The sequence below is a fragment of the Piliocolobus tephrosceles genome, chromosome 1 (genome assembly GCF_002776525.5).
Source record: "Piliocolobus tephrosceles isolate RC106 chromosome 1, ASM277652v3, whole genome shotgun sequence".
NCBI lineage: Eukaryota > Metazoa > Chordata > Mammalia > Primates > Cercopithecidae > Piliocolobus > Piliocolobus tephrosceles.
In genome coordinates, this window is record NC_045434.1 from 8,167,584 (window position 1) to 8,187,845 (window position 20,262).

Genomic DNA, 20,262 nt, shown 5'->3' on the forward strand with positions numbered 1-20,262 from the left:
TTGTTGTGATTTCAACAATGTTCATAGCATCTTAACCACGAGTAGATTCCATCTCAAGAAACTACTTTCTTTGCTCATTCATAAGAAGCAGCTCCTCATCTGTTCAAGTTTTATTATGAGATTGCAGCAACTCAGTCACATCTTCAGACTCTAATTCTCTATTTCTACCACATTTGCAGTTACTTTCTCCACTGATGTCTTGGAATCCTCAAAACCATCTGTGAGGGTTACAATTAGCTTCTTCCAAACTCCTGTTAACGTTGATATTTTGACCTGCTTCCATGAATTCTGAATGTTATTGATGGTATCTAGAATGGTGAATCCTTTCCAGAAGGTTTCAATTTACTTTGCCCAGATCTCTTAAAGGAATCACTACCTATGGCAGCTATAGCCTTACCAAATGTATTTCTTAAATAATAAGACTTGAAAGTCAAAAGTACTCCTTGCTCCATGAGCTACAAAATGAATGTTGTTTTAGCAGGCATTGAAACATGATTCTCTTTGTACATCTCCAGCAGAGCTCGTGGGTGACCAAGTGCATGGTCCATGAGATGTGATATTTTGAAGAGAATCTTTTCTTTTTTTCTGAGCAATGGGTCTCAGCATTGGGTTTAAAATATTCAGTAAGCTATGCTATAAACAGATGTGCAGGCTTTGTTGTTCCATTTATACAGCACAGGCAGAGGATATTTGACATAATTCCTATGGGCCCTAGCATTTTCAGAATGGGGAATGCGCACTGGCTTCAGCTGAGAGTTACCAGTTGCATTATCCCCTAACAAGACACTCATCCTATTTTTTGAAGTTTCACTTTTTAAAAAATTTATTTACTTATTTATTTTTGAGACCAAGTCTCGCTCTGTCAACCAGGCTGGAGTGCACTGGCGTGATCTCAGCTCACTGCAACCTCTGCCTCCTGGGTTAAAGCAATTCTCCTGCTTCAGCCTTCTGAGCAGCTGGGATTACAGGCATGCACCACCATGCCAGGCTAATTTTTGTATTTTTGTAGAGAAGGGATTTTACCATGTTGGCCAGGCTGGGCTCGAGCTCCTAACCTCAGGTGATCCACCCACCTTGGGCTCCCAAAGTGCTAGGATTACAGGCGTGAGTCACCATGCCCGGCCCTGTTCTCTGAAGCTTTAAAGTCAGGCATTGATTTCTGTCTAGCTACGAAAGTCCTACATGGCATCTTCTTCCAACAGAAGATGTTTCATCTACATTGGAAATATGTTGTTTAGCTACTTTCATGAATTACCTTAGATCTTCTGGAGAACTTGCAGCTTCTCTATCAGCACTTCTTGCTTCACCTTGCACTTTTTTGTTACAGAGAAGGCTTCTTTCCTTAAACTTCATGACCTCACTTCTACTGGCCTCAAACTTTTCCTCTCCAGTTGCCTCACCTATTTCACCCTTCATAGAATTGAAGAGCGTTAAGGCCTTGCTCTGGATTAGGCTTTGGTTTAAGGGAATTGAAACAGGTTCAATGGTCCCATAGAACTGATGTTTATGATTTAATTTGAATAAACATAGAAACTGACCCTCCCAGTCTTGAAACTTGAGAAAGTTACATTTGTCTTTTTTGAGTTCCTTTCTCAGGAAACCAACCATCAGGCTTCCAACATAGTGTCAAGGAACTGACACTCACCAGATCACTGCATCTGGACAATGAGATGCCGACCCTTCACCCACTGTGATTGCCTAACCCACCAGCTGCTTGCTGCTGACTACCTCCTCTTCCTTACCCCTCCCTAATTCCTACTCTCCCATACATGGTTACCTTTCTTCCGTGCTACATAAATCCCTAATTTTAGTCAGTCAGGGAGATGGATTTGAGACTGAACTCCCATCGCCTTGGCTGCAGCACCCGATTAAAGCCTTCTTCCCTGGCAATACTCATCTCAGTGACTGGCTTTCTGTGTGGCAAGTAGCTGTCCTAAACCAAACCCCTGGCATTTTGGTAACAGACTATTGTGGCTGGTTTGATCTTCTATTTAGACCACTAAAACTTTCCCCATAGCAGCAGCAAGAATGCTGTTTTGCTTTCTTATCATTCATGTGTTCATTGAAATAGACTTTTAATTTCCTTCAAGAGCTTTTTCTTTGCATTCATAACTTGGCTAACAGTTTGGCACTAGAGGTCTAGCTTTGGGCATATCTCGGTTTTGGATATACCTTCCTCATTAAGTTAACCATTTCTAGATTTTGTTTTAAAGTGAGAGATGTGTGACTCTTTCACTTGAATACGTAGAGGCCACTGTTGGGTAATTAATTGACCTAATTTCAATATCGTTGTGTCTCAGGGAATACGGAGGCCTGAGGAGAGGGGACAGGCAAGGGAACAGCTGGTTGGTGGAACAGTTAGAACATACAATATTTTTCTATTACATTTACCGTCTTACATGGGTCAGGTCATGGTGTCCCAGAACAATTACAATAGTAACATAAAGGATCACTGATCACAGATCACCTATGGTAACAGATAATAAAAATAAAAAGTTTGAAATATTACAAGAATTACCAAAATGTAACACAGAGACATGAGGTGTGCACATGCTGTTGGAAACATGGCACTGATAGGCTCGCTAGAAGCAGAGTTGCCACAAACCTTCAATTTGTGGGGAAAAAAGTACAATTATCTGCAAAGCACAACAAAGAGAAGTGCAATAAAATGAGGTAGCCTCTGTGTGTGTGTGTGTGTGTGTGTGTGTGTGTGTGTGTTTATATCTGTATCGCCAGTTTGTCCTTTCGTTCTAGAGAACCCTGGCAGATATAGAGAGATGGGAGGAGAAAAGAAAATGGAGGCAGAGAAGCAGGGAGATTTCTGAGATACTTTTCTATGTTTACCCATAATTGCAAGTCTCCATTCTGGAAATGAAGGCGCATCCAAGGAAAGCTCATTGCTCCCTACTTAGACTTCACTTTTGAATACGGAAATTACATAGTTTTTAAAAAATATCCGAACTCTGAAACAGGTTCTTGCTATCTTCATTCTTTTGTGTATTTCCATAGTTCGAAATCCCATGTAAAAGAGAAGGTGCTAAGCTAGTCACAATAATTTGGTATTTAACAGAATTATATGTTACCCAGAGTAACAAAAATTCAGAAATCCACTGTGGATTTAGAGTACACTGTTTTATTAGATGTCTTTTTGTTTTATGCTTGGAAATTAAAATGTAACTAATAATTGGTTCCTTAAGATGAAATACACTTAGCATGTTATAAGCCTATTCTGGGAGGAAATAAAGTAATTTCTCACCATTTATGAGTCTCTGTCAGTGAATTTTCCTCTGCCTCTTGGTCAATTTTGGCTGAAAGTGCAAGAAAATAAAAGTATATGAGATAAGTGATAAGCTGTTACACTGTTTCAAGCAACATCTGCCCTAAATAACATAACTTATTTTCATTATTCATTCTATTGTACTACAACCAGAAGCTTATTTCAAATCTATGGATGTCACAGATACATGATTTAAATGATTCTACTTAATTTTAATTAAGTGGATCTTATTACATTGACACAGGCAAGACATATTATCTAATCAAAAATTTTGGATACTGAAAAACTTTCTTTAATGCAGTCACATTAACATGAGAAAAGAAAACACTAGCTTTATATTTATATTAGATGTGTCAGTGTTTAAACGCCAACAATTAGTTGAAAATAATTCCCTCAAGCAAAGGCGTAAACACTACGTAAAAAAAAAAAAAAAAAAAAAAAAAAAAAAAAAAAAAAAACGCCTAAACAGAAATGGTATGTGACATTCCTCAGTTATGTCAAGAATTTTGAACTCATTTCAATAGTTCATAGCAGACCACAGGTGAATAGATCATGGTCTGTTCTGAAAAGGGGAATGTGATAATATATCCATTTGCTTGCTATCATTTTTATTTAAAAATAAAGAATTATGATCTGCTACAAACGCAAAGGTCAAATTTGAGGAGATTAAATCAGTATTTCAAATTGCTTAAAATAACGTAGGAACTCCATCACTTAAAGTATGGCCGTGACTTCATTTTTTTTTTTTTTTTTTCCGGACAAGTAAGCATTCTAGGAATTATGTATTACTTCACCTCTACCCATTTCCCCACACCTCCATACATATTAATATATGTTTGACATGAAAGTTTTGAAGATACTCTTATTTCATGCATTGCTCGTTGATATTTTTAGTCTATTAGATTTTAAAACATTTGTTGGGACCTGCTAAATTGATTTCATGACTCACTAATGGTTTGTGACCCACAGTTTGAAAATCACTGAGCAACAGGACAAAAAAAAAATTAAAATGTGAAAAATAAACCCTGGGACTAGTGAAAGAAGAAGTTGTGTTTTTATTATCATTCCTCTTTGGGTCACACGTGGGGCCATTTGGAGAACTTAGGAGACATGGTGGAGCAGGGCAAATTGGTGATAAAAAATGGGAACTGTGCATGAAATAAAACCCACGGTCACTTGGAAACTGGTAGTGTCTCTATCACTACTTACAACACAATAGAACAGCTTAGGCTAGTTCATGTTTTACAACCTCAAGACAGTGTTCTTTCAAAGGTTTGCATGGTATCTGCAAAGTCATAACCCAGTGTCATGTTGCCACTCTTTGCCAGGATTTTCAGGATTTAACAGGGATCATTTCAGGTAGCAGCAGATATTTTTTTCCTTCTTTCCTTTCCCTTTTTGTACGCCAGATTGTTTGTATAAACTTACGGGTCAATTGATAACTATATTAAAAAACAGAATGAATATTCTATGATTTTACTTTGAAAAGGCTCCAGCGTGAACATAATGTTTTATAAAAATCTGCTCTGAGATGCCCTGCATAAAAGATTTGCTTCCAGAAACAATTCTAGGAATACGTAAAGTTTGTTTAGGCGAAGTAACAAAAGCACTACAATGCATACTTCAGGAAGAGTATTTTTCCAATTGCCCTCACATATCTTTGCTTTCTCTTTACAAAGTACAGAGATTAAGGCAGACTAGAAGAAGGAATTTCTAGACTATTTTAGAAGATTAAAGTAAATGATTTATGACACGTAAAAACACACTACCGTAGAACAAGATGCCAGAGATCTGTATTCGATTCCTGATTTTGCCATTTAAATTATCTCTGTGACTTTAGGCAGATGCATCTGTTAACATGTACAAAATACTTAGCATGGTGACTCCAATAATCAGTAGAAACTTAATAGATAAATAACCTTTGAAAATTCTGGACCTGAAGATCTCAACATTCTTAAAGTGATATCATATAAAATGTTTAACTGAGTCAGTCAACTAATAATTTATTATATTCCAATGTTATATTCAATAAAGAAAACACATACAGCTTTTCAAAAAGCATAAGCTTTTAAATTGTGTTTAGTGGAATAAAGTAAGTTTCATTTGTTCATAATGACCTCTTTTGATGTTCACCAAAACAGCTCTTGCTTAGTTGCGTGAGCAAGTTGGGTTGAAACAAAAACTTTAATCCAATTTGACAGAAGACTGATTCTTATTGAGGGAACAAAACATAAAGCCAGACTTTCTTATCAAACCTAATAGCCGTATCACAATCAGAAAGACAAATTGCAATAAGAAACAATCTCTTAAAATGCTCTATTATCCATTATTTTACATAATTTTGAAGCTAAAGGGATTTGCGTATTCAAACTGTAATCAGCTTCGATAAACAGTGAAATGAGAGATCAGAGCAAGAATATTAGAGTACACATTTCAATTCCTGATGTAGAGTCAATAATTCAAGGAACTGAACAGATTTCCTTTGTGTACCAATCTTAGGAAAAACTTTCTGAAAAATTGGGGTGCAATTCCATTTTATGGAAAAACAGAGATACCGTTTTTCCAACATGCTGCTTGCATATATGCATCATCAATATTTTATTGTCACAAAATATACATATTTTTTTGAGACAGGGTCACACTTTGTCACCCAGGCTGGAGTGCAGTGGTACAACCATGGCTCACTGCAAGCTGCAATTCCTCCTGTAATCCTCCTGCTTCAGCCTTCCAAGTAGCTGGGATTACAGTGTGTGCCAACACGCCTGGCTAAATTTTTCAATCTATTTTTTGTAGAGATGGAGGTCTTGCTATGTTGCCCAGGGTGGTCTCAAACTCCGAGGCTCAAGCAATCCTTCCGTCTTGGCCTCTCAAAGTGTTGAGATTACAGGCATGAGCCACCATGCTTGGCTAACAATTCTTTTAAACATACTTATGGTGTTAACTGAGTGACAACTGCAGGACGTGGTTGCTTTACATGGTGAGGGCAAACCTTCCAAACCAAAATAAAATGTAATTTAATCAGTGAAAATTAAGATATCATTTGGAATAAAATACATCTGCCATTCATTCATGAAGCAAGCAAGCTAATTACATGCAGTGACCCCAATCAGACCAGCTGTGCTTTTCAGTTTGAGAAACAACTCTGATAGCCTGTGTACCACCATTGCTACATGCACAGACTTTCAAACACGACTTTGCTGAAGGTAACACAGAAAATGAGGTGATTTTCTATTTGCAACAACTTATCGTTATTTGATTTCCTAGTGTATTGTTTTCTAAAAGTACAAAAATTATTTTCGGATAATTCCTAATGGCATAAATGGTTTTGCAGAGTTTTGAAAGCCAGTGTAACTTTTAGCAGCAGTTCCTTATGTACTGATAATCAACTATTAATAAATTTCATTTAAATAAAGTATGCCAAGCGAATTGCATAAAAGAGATAAAAAAGATTTCAATTTTCTACCACAAGATTAATTTCCCAACTCTTTAGAGTAGACACTTCATTTCTTTTTGACATGATTCAAATGATCAGGATGGCAAATTTCTGGTCATTCATCATCAAGATAATCATAGGGTAGCTAAAGCAGCATTCAAAATAGACAAATAGGCACAAGGCTTCGTTGGTGATCTTCATATTGTCATCAAATCACTGAGCTTTCTGTGCTACTGTCACCCAGCAATGCCTGACCACTTTTTTTTTTTTTTTTTTTTTGACACAGAGTTTTGCTCTTGTTGCCTGGGATAGAGTGCAATGGCATGATCTTGGCTCACTGCAACCACCACCTCCCCAGTTCAAGCGATTCTCCTGTCTCAGCCTCACAAGTATGTGGGATTACAGACACATGCACCACAGCAGGCTAATTTTTCTAGTTTTAGTAGAGACGGGGTTTCATCATATTGGTCAGGCTGGTCTTGAACTCCTGACCTCAGGTGATCCGCCCACCTCAGCCTCCCAAAGACCACTTTTGACAGAAGCGTTTTTATGATGCCTAATGGACATCACTACCCAAGAGCATCCCAGATCTCTGAGAGCAATCACCTCTCCTCTACCTTGTACCATAAAAGCTACCCGTTTTTGTAAATGCTTACACTTTGCAAGGTCTTTCTCCCACTCTGCCTCTCATCTTCAGATCCCACAAGGTCCAGTGTTGGGAGCTAGAACATGAGCTTTAGTCAGGTAAACCTGGGTTTGAATTGTAATGCAGCCATTGAATTGCAGTAGATTTTAATAAATTTGAAGAGTCGCTTCTTTGATGTAATAACTTTTATTCATCATTAAAGCAGGGTAATAATTTCTTTTTCATTGAGTTGTTTCATGATTTAATAAGATAATGTATAAATCACCTGGTGTCTAGTCATCCTCTTTCTGTCTTTCCTTTATGCCCACATCAGTATTACTATAAAGTAGGATGGAGATGCGTTGCTTGCAATATGTGAAAAGTCTTCCATTATAGGAATCTCATATATTTCCTTGTTAATTTTTCTATACAGAATCCAGATGTTGAATTAAAAATATACTTTGCTAAAATAAGGTTGCCTCTTTACAGCGACAGAGAAATTATGGCCAAGACCTTTATAAAACCACGGGATGGCTTTAAAATATATTTAATAGATTTTACTTCTACTTAATTGGTGTGTGAAGTTGTTTTAATTGGCATAGGATGGAGAAGTCCAATACCTACAGTAGAGGCACAGAGATTAATAGCTCCTTACTCCCCTCCCTACTTTTTAAAGACATAGCAGTAAATAAAATTGCTACAAGGGGTAAGATAATACTTTAGGTGAATTTAGTGAGAACCTGATGAAATCTAAAAGATAGAATGATTTTTTTAAAAAAATTTAATCCTCTTCTAAAGCTCACCTCTTTATTCCAAACATACTGTGCATAATTATTCATAGCTTGATGTTTGAGATCCACTGCCAAGAAAAATGTTCTGAGATACAGTATACTGAAAACAGAATTAATAGCGGAGTAGAGTGATAGTACAATAAAGCAATCAATCCTCCACTGACACTGGAGGAAAGGAACAGGATGATGTAGTTTAAGAAAAAAGGCAACAATGAAAAGTGGTTTATAATGACAATATTCAGAGAATACCAGTAACTCTTATTTGAATAGACCTAAAATTGTAGCTCCTTAGGGAAGCTGATCACTTGCTGTACCTATTATTTTAGTGATGATGTTTTCCCTTTTGCCCACCCCCCAAATCTCAAATGATAGAGATCTGCAATTTGAGGCAGAGAAAGCCTGTAGTTGGAACCATACAACAAAAGAAACACCAAATGTTTTAGGAGGCAGCTTTTATTTATTTGGTTACTTTTCTTTCCATCTATTTATTTTAGAGTTAAGGGCATAAGATTACCTTTTAGATTTGATCCTACCAAAGAGACCATTGGCTTAGATAGTCCTGTGCCACTGAACATGCAACTGATTAAAAATAGTGACTTAATGGTTCCGTTACAGAACTTTTTTATTTGGTGATGTCTTCTCCAACGGCACTAATGTATCTGACTCCAAATCTCTACCTCCACTAATACTTTCTGGTGGTTGCTGTCCTACTAAGTTACTATTTTGACCCAGTGATTAGTGTCTGTAGTCGCTGTCTGGCTCCAGACTCTTTTGCAATGTGAAATATTTCTGCTGAACTTGTTCCAAATGGCTATGAGTAAGCAAAGACACGAAATGGATGCCCTTTCTGATCTTGAGCTTTCATGAGGGAATACCACATATTCCCAGGTAATTGGAGACAGAGTTGCATTTGAGTAATATCAGATGGAAGGCAACTCAGAACTCTTTCATGTGCCTGTCTAGGCTCTAAATCTTTTTGCTATTTTTCCTTTTTATTTAAAGTGTTAACTAGTTTTTGTTTATAATTAGCTATGAATGTGCATTCCAGTTGCTTTTAAGTGCAGCCAGTATGGGATATTTTTTAGACACATGCAGTGCCTTTCCTCTGAGTCATTTAAAGTTGTCATTTAACTGAAGATACATTGCTTTAGTTTTGAGATTTTTGACACTCTTTTCCTTTTGACAATGAACTAAAAGTCAGGTAAATTTAAGTAGTTCATACATGTCACAGTGTGTGACTTTCAGAATATCTTTCCTTAGACAGCAAGAGAAATAGCTAAGTCCCAATGCATCTTCCTCCTCTATGCTGCGCATGCTCTTAGGACAATAAAACAATGCTGTGGAACACTCCTAGGAAGAAGAAAGAGAGCATCTGAGGCATAAAATGACAACTTGACCTTTGCAATAATTCACAGCTACCTTTTATTTAACACTGAGGGTTATTTCAACTTTGTACGTAAAATATATATCACCGTGCCTCTAGAAATACAGGTGTATATAAACATATGGGGGCTAGTTATTAAAAACTCAAGGACATATACATAATAGAAAGTGACACATACTTTAAACATTTTATATATGTGGCTTCTGGCCAAACCTAAAATATAGAAAAGCAGTGCGCTATTATCACCCAGCCTGATGTAGGTATTGAAGTGGTCCTCAGTGAAATTTCTCTCCAAATCTTCGTTTTAAAGCCAAAGTAGAAAAGATATGGGAAAATATAATATGCATCCATGAGCTAGACAGTACAGTAGACAGTATAGTCTAAAGAAGCTGGAACAATTTTCCTACTAGAAAATTGCTGACTCGAACTAAATTTTTATATCAAATCATACCCAAATCTATATATTACTCTACCTACAGGATAAGCAAATCTCTCCTGGACTTTCACTAATGTAGCACAGAAATAAAGACATGCCTTGGGCCAATTCCTTTCCTTTTTCTTTGCTAAGAGACAACTACCCTATTGAAGAATATAAATGAAGCGTACACTTACTAATACCAGGCTGAACTTAAATAAAAATCCTTCAGATAAAATGAAAACTTCATTGAGCCTTTAACTAAAAATATGCAAATACATGCATTACGGCTGAGCTTTCCATGTTGAAAGCAGTATCAATTAATTCCAATTTAGGGATTCAAACTACCGAAACACAAAACTGCTGGAAATAAAAATCAGAAAGCCAAAAAAACTTCTGGTGTGTTTCTTTTCTTCCTAATTTTACTTGCCAAAACAATGCTTAAAGCCTAGGGCATTCCAATCCTATAGACAAAAGCCACATAATTTAACATTACAATATTTCAGCCAACATTTGAATGTCTAGCTTTGTTAGGGACTCATATGCAGGTAATATTACATAGTTTTTTCCTTTAAGAAAATGGTAGATCAAGAGAGAGACAAATAATCATACATGTAGATGTTATAGAGATGTTTAAATGGGAATGTTAATATGGATTGATGTTGATATTACTATTCTAATTCTTTACATATAATAACCCAAGATAATAAACTCTATAAGAAAAGGTTTATAATTACTCCCACTTAAAATCAGGAAATTAGCGATTAAAAAACTTAAGATTCCAGAAGCATTAAATAAAGGAGACAGGATTCAAACTCATGGAGTCTGACTCCAAAATCTTAACACTGGCAAATTAGCTATGAGTACAGTTAAGTGAAACATCCATTTGCCTATCGAGAGAGAAGTCAATAAGGAAAAGACAAAGGCAATGCATGGGAGTTGGGACTAAAATGATTAACAAGTTAGTCAAGTAGAAAAAGGATCAGAGACCAGAGAGGGTAAACAATGAACAGTGGGAAAAAAGACACAGAAGCAAAGTTGCACCATAGTTCGAGACGTCAAGAAGAAAGATAAAGGAGACAAAACTGGAAATACAAAGGAAAAGAGCTGGCAAAAATGCCAAGCAGAGGCAGATCCAGCCTCTCATGGTGTGATCATACAACAGGCAAAGCAAAGGAGATTGAATTGTGTTCATTTGATTTGATTTGATTTTTGCCTAGAATATATTTTTTTCTTTCAAAAATTATTATTTTAGATTTGGGGGGTATATATATGCAGATTTGCTACATGAATATATCACATAATGCTGAGGTTTGGGCTTCTACTGAATCTATCACCCAAATAATAAACATAGTATTCAATAGGTAGTTTTTTGACCCTTCCCTCTTCTTCCTCTTCCTGCCTTTGGAGATTCCAGGTCTATTGTTTCCATCTTTATGTCCATGTGCACCCATTATTTAGTTCCCACTTAAAAGTGAGAATTTGTAGCATTTAATTTTCAGTTTCCATGTTAATACACTGAGGATAATAGCCTTCAGCTGCATCCATGTTGCTGTAAAGGACACAATTTTATTCTTTTTTATGACTGAGTAGTATTCCATATATATATATATATATATATATATATATGGTAGTATATATAACATAGTAGTATTCCATATATAAAGAAAAATATGTATTTCTGTCATCTGTTATGATGCTGTTGATGGACACAGGTTGATTCCATGACTTTGTCACTGAGAATAGTGCTGTCAAACAAATGAATGCAGGTGTCTTTTCTACACAGTGATTTCTTCTCTTTTGGGTAGACACCAAGTAACAGGGTTGATTTCTGGGTCAAAAGGTAGTTCTCCTTTCAGTTATTTGAGGAATCCCCATATTGTTTTTTGTAGAGGTTGTACTAATTTACGTATCAACAGCATATAACTATTCCCTTTTCCACACATCCATGTCTACCTCTGCTGTTTTTGGCTTGCTAATAGCTGCCATTCTAACTGTTGAAAGATGGTATTCCATTGTGATTTTAATTTGCATTTCACTGATGACTAAGAATGTTGAGCAGTTTTTCATGTATTTGTTGACTACTTATATGTCTTCTTTGAGAAATGTCTGTTTATATCCTTTGCCGACTTTTTAATGGGATTAGCTTCTTCTTGTTGAGTTGTTTGAGTTCCTTCTGGATTCTTGACACTAATTCCTTTTCAGGAGCATAATTTGCAAGTATTTTCTCCCACTCTGTAGGTTGTCTGTTTACTCTGTTGATTATCTCTTCTGCTGCGCAGAAGCGTTTTCATTTAATTAAGTCCCATTTATCTATTTTTCATTCTGTTGCATTTGCTTTTGAGGTCTTTGTCATAAATTCTTTGCTAGGCCAATGTCCAGAAGAATTGTTCCTAGGTTTTCTTTGAGCATTCTTACAGTTTCAGGTCTTACATTTAAGTCTTTAGTCCATCTTGAGTAAATTTTTGTATATGGTAAGAGATTGGGGTCCAGTTTCATTGTTTTACATATGATTATCCAATTGTCCTAGCACCATTTATTGCATACAGTGTCCTTTACCCATTATTTATTTCTGTCAGCTTTATGATTGGTTGGTTTCACACATGTGGCTTTGCTTCTTGGTGCTCTATTCTATTCTATTGATCTATTGCATCTAATTTTGTACCAGCACCATGCAGTTTGGGTTACTATAGTCTTATAGTACAATTTGAAGCCACAAAACGTGATGTCTGCTTTTTTTTTTTTCTTTTTATTTAAGATTACTTTGGTTATTCAGGCTCAGTTTTGGTACCATATGAATTTTAGGATTGTTTTTTCTAATTCTGTGAAAAATTATGTTGGTAATTTGATAGGAATTGCACTTCTGCAATTTTGAAGATTGCTTCGAACAGTATTTTTTTTTTTTTTTTTTTTTTTTTTGAGATGGAGTCTCACTGTGTCACCCAGGCTGGAGTGCAGTGGCACGATCTTGGTTCACTGCAGCTTCTGCCTTGTGGGTTCAGGCAATTCTCCTGCCTCAGGCTCCCGAGTAGCTGAGATTACAGGCAGCCACCACCACACCTGGTTAATTTTTGTATTTTTAGTAGAGATGGGGTTTCACCAGGTTGGTCAGGCTGGTCTCAAACTCCTGACCTCAGGTGATCTGCCCACCTCAGCCTCCCAAAGTGCTGGGATTACAAGCCTGGACAGTATTTTAATGATGTTGATTCTTCTGATCTATGAGCTCAGAATGTTTTTTCATTTGTTTGTGCCATCTACACAATTTCTTTCATCAGTGTTTTATAGTTCTCCTTGCAGAGATCTTTCACTTCCTGAGTTAAATATTCATAGGTATTTTACTTTTGTGTACGGCGATTGTAAGTGGGACTAAGTTATTGATTTGGTCTTAGTTTGAATGTTAGTGGTGTACAGAAATGATACTTATTTTTATACATTTATTTTGTATCATGAAATTTTGCTGTAGTCATTTATTAGGTCTAGGTATCTTTTGGAGGGATCTTGAGGGTTTTCTAGGTTTAGAAGATCATGTCATCAGTGAGCAGAGATAATTTGACTTCTTCTTTTCTAATTTGAATGCCTTTCATTTCTTTTTCTTGCTTGATTGCTTTGGCTATGACTTCCAGCACTATGTTGATTAGGAGTGGTGACAGTAAGCATCCTTGTCTTGCTCCAGTTCTCAGGGAAAATGCTTTTATCTTTTCCCCATTCTGTATGATGTTGGCTGGGAGTCTGTTATATATGGCTCCTATTTTGAGATATGTTCCTTCAATGTCTACTTTGTTGAGGGTTTTTATCATGAAGCAATGTTGGATTTTACTGAATGCCTTTTCTGCATCTATTAAGATGATTGGCCAGGTGCAGTGGCTCATGCCTGTAATCCCAACACTTTGGGAGACCCAGGCAGGCAGATCACCTGAGGTCAGGAGTTCGAGACCAGCCTGGAAAACATGGAGAAATCCCGTATCTACTGAAAATACAAAAATTAGCTGGGCATGGTGGCACGTTCCTGTAATCCCAGCTACTCAGAAGGCTGAGGCAGGAGAATCTCTTAAACCTGTGAGGTGGAGGCTGCAGTGAGCTGAGACCTAACCACTGCACTCCAGCCTGGGCAACAGAGTGAGACATGTCAAAAAAAGAAAAAAGATGATCATATGGTTTTTAAAATCTCTTTGTGTGGTAAATTATTTATTGAAACACATATGTTAAACCATCCTTGCATTCCTAAAATAGAACCCACTTGATGGTGATGTATAATATTATCTTTTTGATGTGCTGTTGGATTTGGTTTGCTAGTATTTTCTTGAGAATTTCTGCATCTATGTTCATCAGAGATATTCCTCTGTGTGTGTGTGTGTGTGTGTGTTTTCTGTTGTTGTTGTTGTGTTCTTGCCTGATTCTGGTATCAGGGTCATACTGTTTTCATGAATGAGTTACAAAGGAATACCTCCTCCTTCATTTTTTTGAATAGTCCCAGCTCTTTGTATGTCTGGTAAAATCTGGCTGTTAATCTGTCTGGTTCTGGGCTTATTTTTGTTTAGAGATTTTTGTTTTTTAAATTACTGACTCAATTTCATTACTTGTTATTGGTCTGTTTTGGATTTTCTACTTCTTCATGGTTCAATCTTGGGAGGTTGTATGCTTCCAGGAGTTTATCCATTTCCTCTAAGTTTTCTAGTTTGGGAGCATAGAGATGCTCATAATAGTCTCTGATGACTTTTGTATTTCTTTGGTATCAGTTTGTGTTGTCAACTTTATCATTTCTGATTGTGCTTCTTTTAATCTTTTTTACTTGATTACTCTAGCTAGTGGTCTATCTATTTTGTTTGTCATTTCAGAGAACTAACTTTTTGTTTTATTGATCCTTCATCATTTTTTTTGGTCTCAATCTCATTTAGTTTTGCTCTGATCGTAGACATTTCATTTTTCCTTTCTTCCTTTTTTTGTTTTTTTAAACTAGCTTTGAATTTGGTTTGTTCTTGCTTTTCTAGCTCCTTGAGGTGCAATGTTACATTGTTAACTTGAGATCATTCCGTCTTTTTTTATGCAGGCATTTAATGCTATAAATGTTCTTCCTAGCGCTGTTTTGCTGCATCCCAGAGGTTTTGGTATTGACCAAGGAAAAAAAGTGCAAATATTTTTCCACTAGTTTAAATTTAACACAATTCACCAGTTCAACAGGATTTAATTATCCAAAATACATATGCACCCAGTAGCAGTTGTATCTAGTTTCATTCATTTCAAAAAACCTTTTGATTTCTACCTTAATTTTGTTGTTTACCCAAAGGTTTTGTAGGAGCAAGTTGTTTAATTTCCACATACTTGTGTAGTTTTGAGAGTTCCTCCTGGTACTGATTTTCAATTTTATTTTATTTTTTTCTGAGAAGATACTTGACATTATTTTCATTTAAAAAATCATTAAAACTTGCTTTATGGCTAAGCACATGGTCAATTTTGGAGAATGTTTCATGTACAGATGATAAAAAATATATGTTCAGTTGATATGAAGTAGTATATTCTATAAATAAATGTCTTTCCATTTGGTCTAGAGTCCAGTTTAAGCCCAGAGTTCCTTTGTTGATTTTCTGCCTTTATAATCTGACTAATGTTGCCAATGGGGTATTGAAGTGTCCCTGAATTACTCTATTGCTGTCTATCTCTTGTCTTAGGTCTAGTAGTATGTTTTCTTAAATGAATCTGGGTGCTCTGCTACTGGGTGCATATATATTTTAGATAATGAAATCCTGTTGAACTGATGAATTGTGTTAAATTTAAACTAGTGGAAAAATATTTCCACTTTTTTTCCTTGGTTAATCTAGCTAGGGGTCTATCTATTTTGTTTATCATTTCAAAGAACCAACTTTTTGTTTTGTTGATCCTTTATCAACTTAATTGAAGTGGAACTTAATTGAAGTTCCACTTCAATTAAGTTCCACTTCTGGACTTAACTGAAACGAACCAAACTTACACTCCTGCTGTAATTAACTAGAAAAATGGATATAATATATGAAACTGTTTTCATACACTGAAAAATAAGCAGCATAGGAATCTGATCTCCACGGTGCCCTTCATTCTTTGTAGATTTCTGTCTAAAGGCAATTTTTAAATCATAGATGCTAAAAAGGAGAACCCAAATAAGCCAATCAGTTTTGCTGAGTTGAGGAAATACAGATAGAAGTCTAGGTAGGCTGACATGACTAAAAGATGAGGAACAGAGTTCCAGAGAAGAAATACTTTTCAGAAAAGAAGGGTCAAAAATCTGCATTACGCTTTCTAAATTTTAGCTGGGTATTAAATGGCACATTTATACAGTAAAATTATACAAGTACAAGCAAAGAACCATCAAGAAAATATAAGCTGAACAATTCCCAAAGCTTTTACAGGGCCAAAAGATGTTCGATGTCTAAAGAGCCAGAGTGGAGAGCTGTCACTGATCACATGAGACAGAATGGTCTTGGAGAACTCAGTGGGGGAGATAAATTATTAGTAGGACTGAATTATCACTGGCATGAAGGATGCCCCAGACTAGCCTAAGCAAAGCTTAAAAACAAGCCTTAAAGGGATCAGCTGAGTCACATGTTGTTTAAATTATCTGCCTAAACAAAGCCAAATACTCTAAAGAAATGCACAAAACCTAGACACCCAACAATATAATGTGCATAGTGTCTAGCACTTAATAAAAATATTATTAGACCTACCAAGTGTCCAGTACTTAATAAAAAAATTACTAGACCAACCAAGTATCAGGAAAGTGCAATCACATTCTTTAAGTCAATAGACAGAGACCCAGGAATGACAGAAGATGAACCAGCAAATAAGGATATTAATACTAATGGAGTGTTTTTGTAACCACCCTCAAATATTAAAGAAAAACATGAACATAATGAGAAGAAAATGGAAGATATAAAAAAAAAAAGAACTCAGTGGAACTTGTAAAGTGAAAAATATAGTATATGAAATAAAACGCCCACTGAATGGAAATCACATAAGACTAGACACTGTAGAAGAAAATAACAATAAACTTGAAGATGTAAAATTTGGATCTATTCCAGCTGAAGCACATAAAGGAAAAGACTGAAAGGACAGCAGAATCTTGATGACCTTGTGACAGCAGTAAACATTCTAGCTTTATGTGTCATTGTAGTCCCAGAACAAAACGAGAGATGGAGACAGAAAAATCACTGAAGGAATAAGGGTCAAAAGTTTTCCCAATTTGATACACACCATAAACTCCTAAAACCAAGAGCTCAGTTAACCTCAAGAGAGAGAAAAAAACAGCCGGGTGTGGTGGCTCATGCCTGTAATTCCAGCACTTTGGAAGGTCGAGGTGGGTGGATCACCTGAGATCAGGAGTTCAAGACCAGCCTGGCCAACATGGTGAAACCCTGTCTCTACTAAAAATACAAAAAACAGCTGGGTGTGGTGGTGGGCACTTGTAATCCCAGTTACTTGGGAGGCTGAAGCAGGAGAATCACTTGTACTTGGGAGGCGGAGGTTGCAGTGAGCCAAGATCATACCATTGCACTCCAGCCTGGGCAACAAAGGTGAAATCCTGTCTTAAAAAATAAAATAAAATAAAATAAAAAAGAGAGAAAAACACATATACCAATGCATATCACAATAAAAATCCTATAAAATCCTATAAACCAGCAATAGAGGTAAAATTTAAAAACCAGAGTTTAGGAGAGTGGCGAGACACATTTTATAACAAGCAACAAAAATATAAATTACCAACGACTTTGTGGTAGGCAGAATAATGGCCCTCTAAAAATGTCCATGTCCCAATCCCCAGTTGTGAATATATTACATGGGAATATAATATAATAAATTTAGTAGGAATTAATTTATTAATCCCAGCTGTAAACATATTATATGACATGGGAATATAATATAATAAATTAAGGGGGAATTAAAATTGCATATGGAATTAAGGTTGCTAATCAGCTGACCTTAAAATGAGAAGCTCATCTTGTATTATACCTCGTTGGCCCAATGCAATCACTGGGTCCTTGCAAGTCAAAGAGAAAGGTAGGAGCATTAGCATCAGAGAGATACATCACAAGGAAACAAGGAAACCTCAACCAGCTATGGCTAGGTTGGAAGACAGCTGGAAGCCATAAACCAAGGAATGTGGGCAGCTTCCAGAATCTAAAAAAAAGGCAAAGAAATGTCTGCCCTAGATACTCCAAAAGGAACACAGCACTGCTAATATAATTTTTGTCCATTTTGAGTTTCTGACCTGAAGAATTACAAGATAATAAATTCGTATTGTTTTAAGCTATGAAGTTTGTGGTAATTTGTTACAGCACTAATGGAAAACGAATATAGATTCCTTGTCAGAAACTATTCAAACACAAGACAAAAGAACAATATCTTAACCGCAGAAAGAAAAAAAAACCTGTTAACTGAGAATTCTACATTCAGTAAGAATCTCTCTCAAAAATGGGAAATAAATGATTTCAAGAAAGCAATGACTAAATAAAATTTTCTACCTGCACATCTACATAATGAGAAATGTTAAGGAAGTTATTCAGGCAGAATAAAAATGATACCTAATGAAAAGCTGGATCTATGTAAATGAGTGAAATAAACCAGAAATGCTAATCATGAGGATGAATATAAAACACAATTTTGTCATTTAAACAATTTTTTAAGATGATGACTTAAATGCACGTAGGAGCAATATATTGTTTTGGTTATATCGTAGGTGGACATAAAATATATGACAATAACAGCACAAATAACAGAAGGGAGAATGAAAGTATACTGTTGGAGAGTTCTTACATCACCTGTGAGGTTGTGTAATACTATTTGAAGATAGACTGTGATAAATTAAAGGGGCACAACACTAGAGTGACCACTGAAAATATTAAACAAAGATGTACAGCATATAAGCCAAAGGTGGAAATAAGATGAGATATAGTTGACCTTCAATATCCCTGGAAGACTAGTTCATCTATGGTATCCCACAGATACCAAAATCCATGGATGCTAAAGTCCCTTACATAAAATGATATAGTATTTGCATATAATCTACACACATCCTCACATATACTTTAAATTATCTCTGTAATAATGTAAATGTTATGTAATATAAATACTATGTAAACAGTTGTTATGCTGTATTGTTTGGAGAAGAATGACAAGAAAATAAGTCTATACACATTCTACAGGTACAAACATCCTTTTTTTTGTTGAAGTTTTTTGATCTGCAGTTGACCAAATCCACAGATGCAGAACCCACAGATATGAAGGGCTCATGATATTAAAAAATACTAATCAATAAGAAAAAGGGGAAAGAAACAAAAGAAGGAAAACAATAGATGAAACAAATAGTAAACAAATATAAAGATCAAAAGTTAAACTCAACCCTATCATTACTATATTAAATGTAAATGTTCTAAACGCCCCCAATTAAAAGCCAGAGATTGTTTGGCTGGATCAGAAAAATAAGACTCAACTTTATGCTCTCTAGAAAAAGAAATCCACTTAAAATATAAATGCACAATTAGGTTAAAAGTAAAAGGATAAAATGCTATATTATGTAAACACTAGCCATAATAAAGCTGAAGTAGCTGTATTAAAAATAGACAAATTAGACCTCAGAACAAGATATGTTATCAGGAAAAAAGGAGAAACAATACATAATGATAAAGGGATCAATTCAAAAAGAAGATACAACAATTCTAACTATGTTTGTATCCAAAGACAGAACTTCAAAATACACAATGCAAAAACTAACAAAAATAAAACGAAAGAAAGACAAAATTCCCAACTGATAAAACAGAAAAAATAGACAATCAAAAGTTGTAACTAGAGATTACGGCCTTCTTTTTATTTATTTATTTATTTATTTTTTGGTTATACTTTAAGTTCTAGGGTACATGTGCATAACGTGCAGGTTTGTTACATATGTATACTTGTGCCATGTTGGTATGCTGCACCCATCAACTCGTCAGCACCCATCAATTCATCATTTATATCAGGTATAACTCCGAGATTACAGCCTTCTTACTAACTGATAAATAAATTAGAAAATCAGTAAAGACATATTAAACAACAATATCAAAGCAATAGAGATATTTATACAAAACCCTGAAAACCTGACAGGTCACCCTTATAGCTGGGGAATGAACTGGAGGGAATGGAGGCTGGAGACAGACATATCAATTGAGAAACTGTTATGATAATGTGGATAGAAAGTAGAAGGACATGTGAGAGATAATCTAGAGTTAAGAATGCCTTTGAAGTTTCATGCTGGGAAACGGATGGGAATAGGAAAGTTCAAAAAGGTAAATATTTCATTTGATGATTATAGCAACAAATATTCCTAAATGCAT

At 35.7% G+C, this 20,262-nt stretch overlaps 1 protein-coding gene across 1 annotated transcript in view; it reads right to left on the bottom strand.

The window, feature by feature from the left end:
- Positions 1 to 20,262, bottom strand: part of FMN2 (formin 2) — a 390,950-nt gene that overhangs the window by 77,470 nt on the left and 293,218 nt on the right. Inside the window, exon 12 of the mRNA XM_023216188.2 lies at positions 3,257 to 3,308. Within this exon, the coding sequence (XP_023071956.1) occupies positions 3,257 to 3,308 (52 nt within the window). The remainder of the gene's footprint in view (positions 1 to 3,256; positions 3,309 to 20,262) is intronic.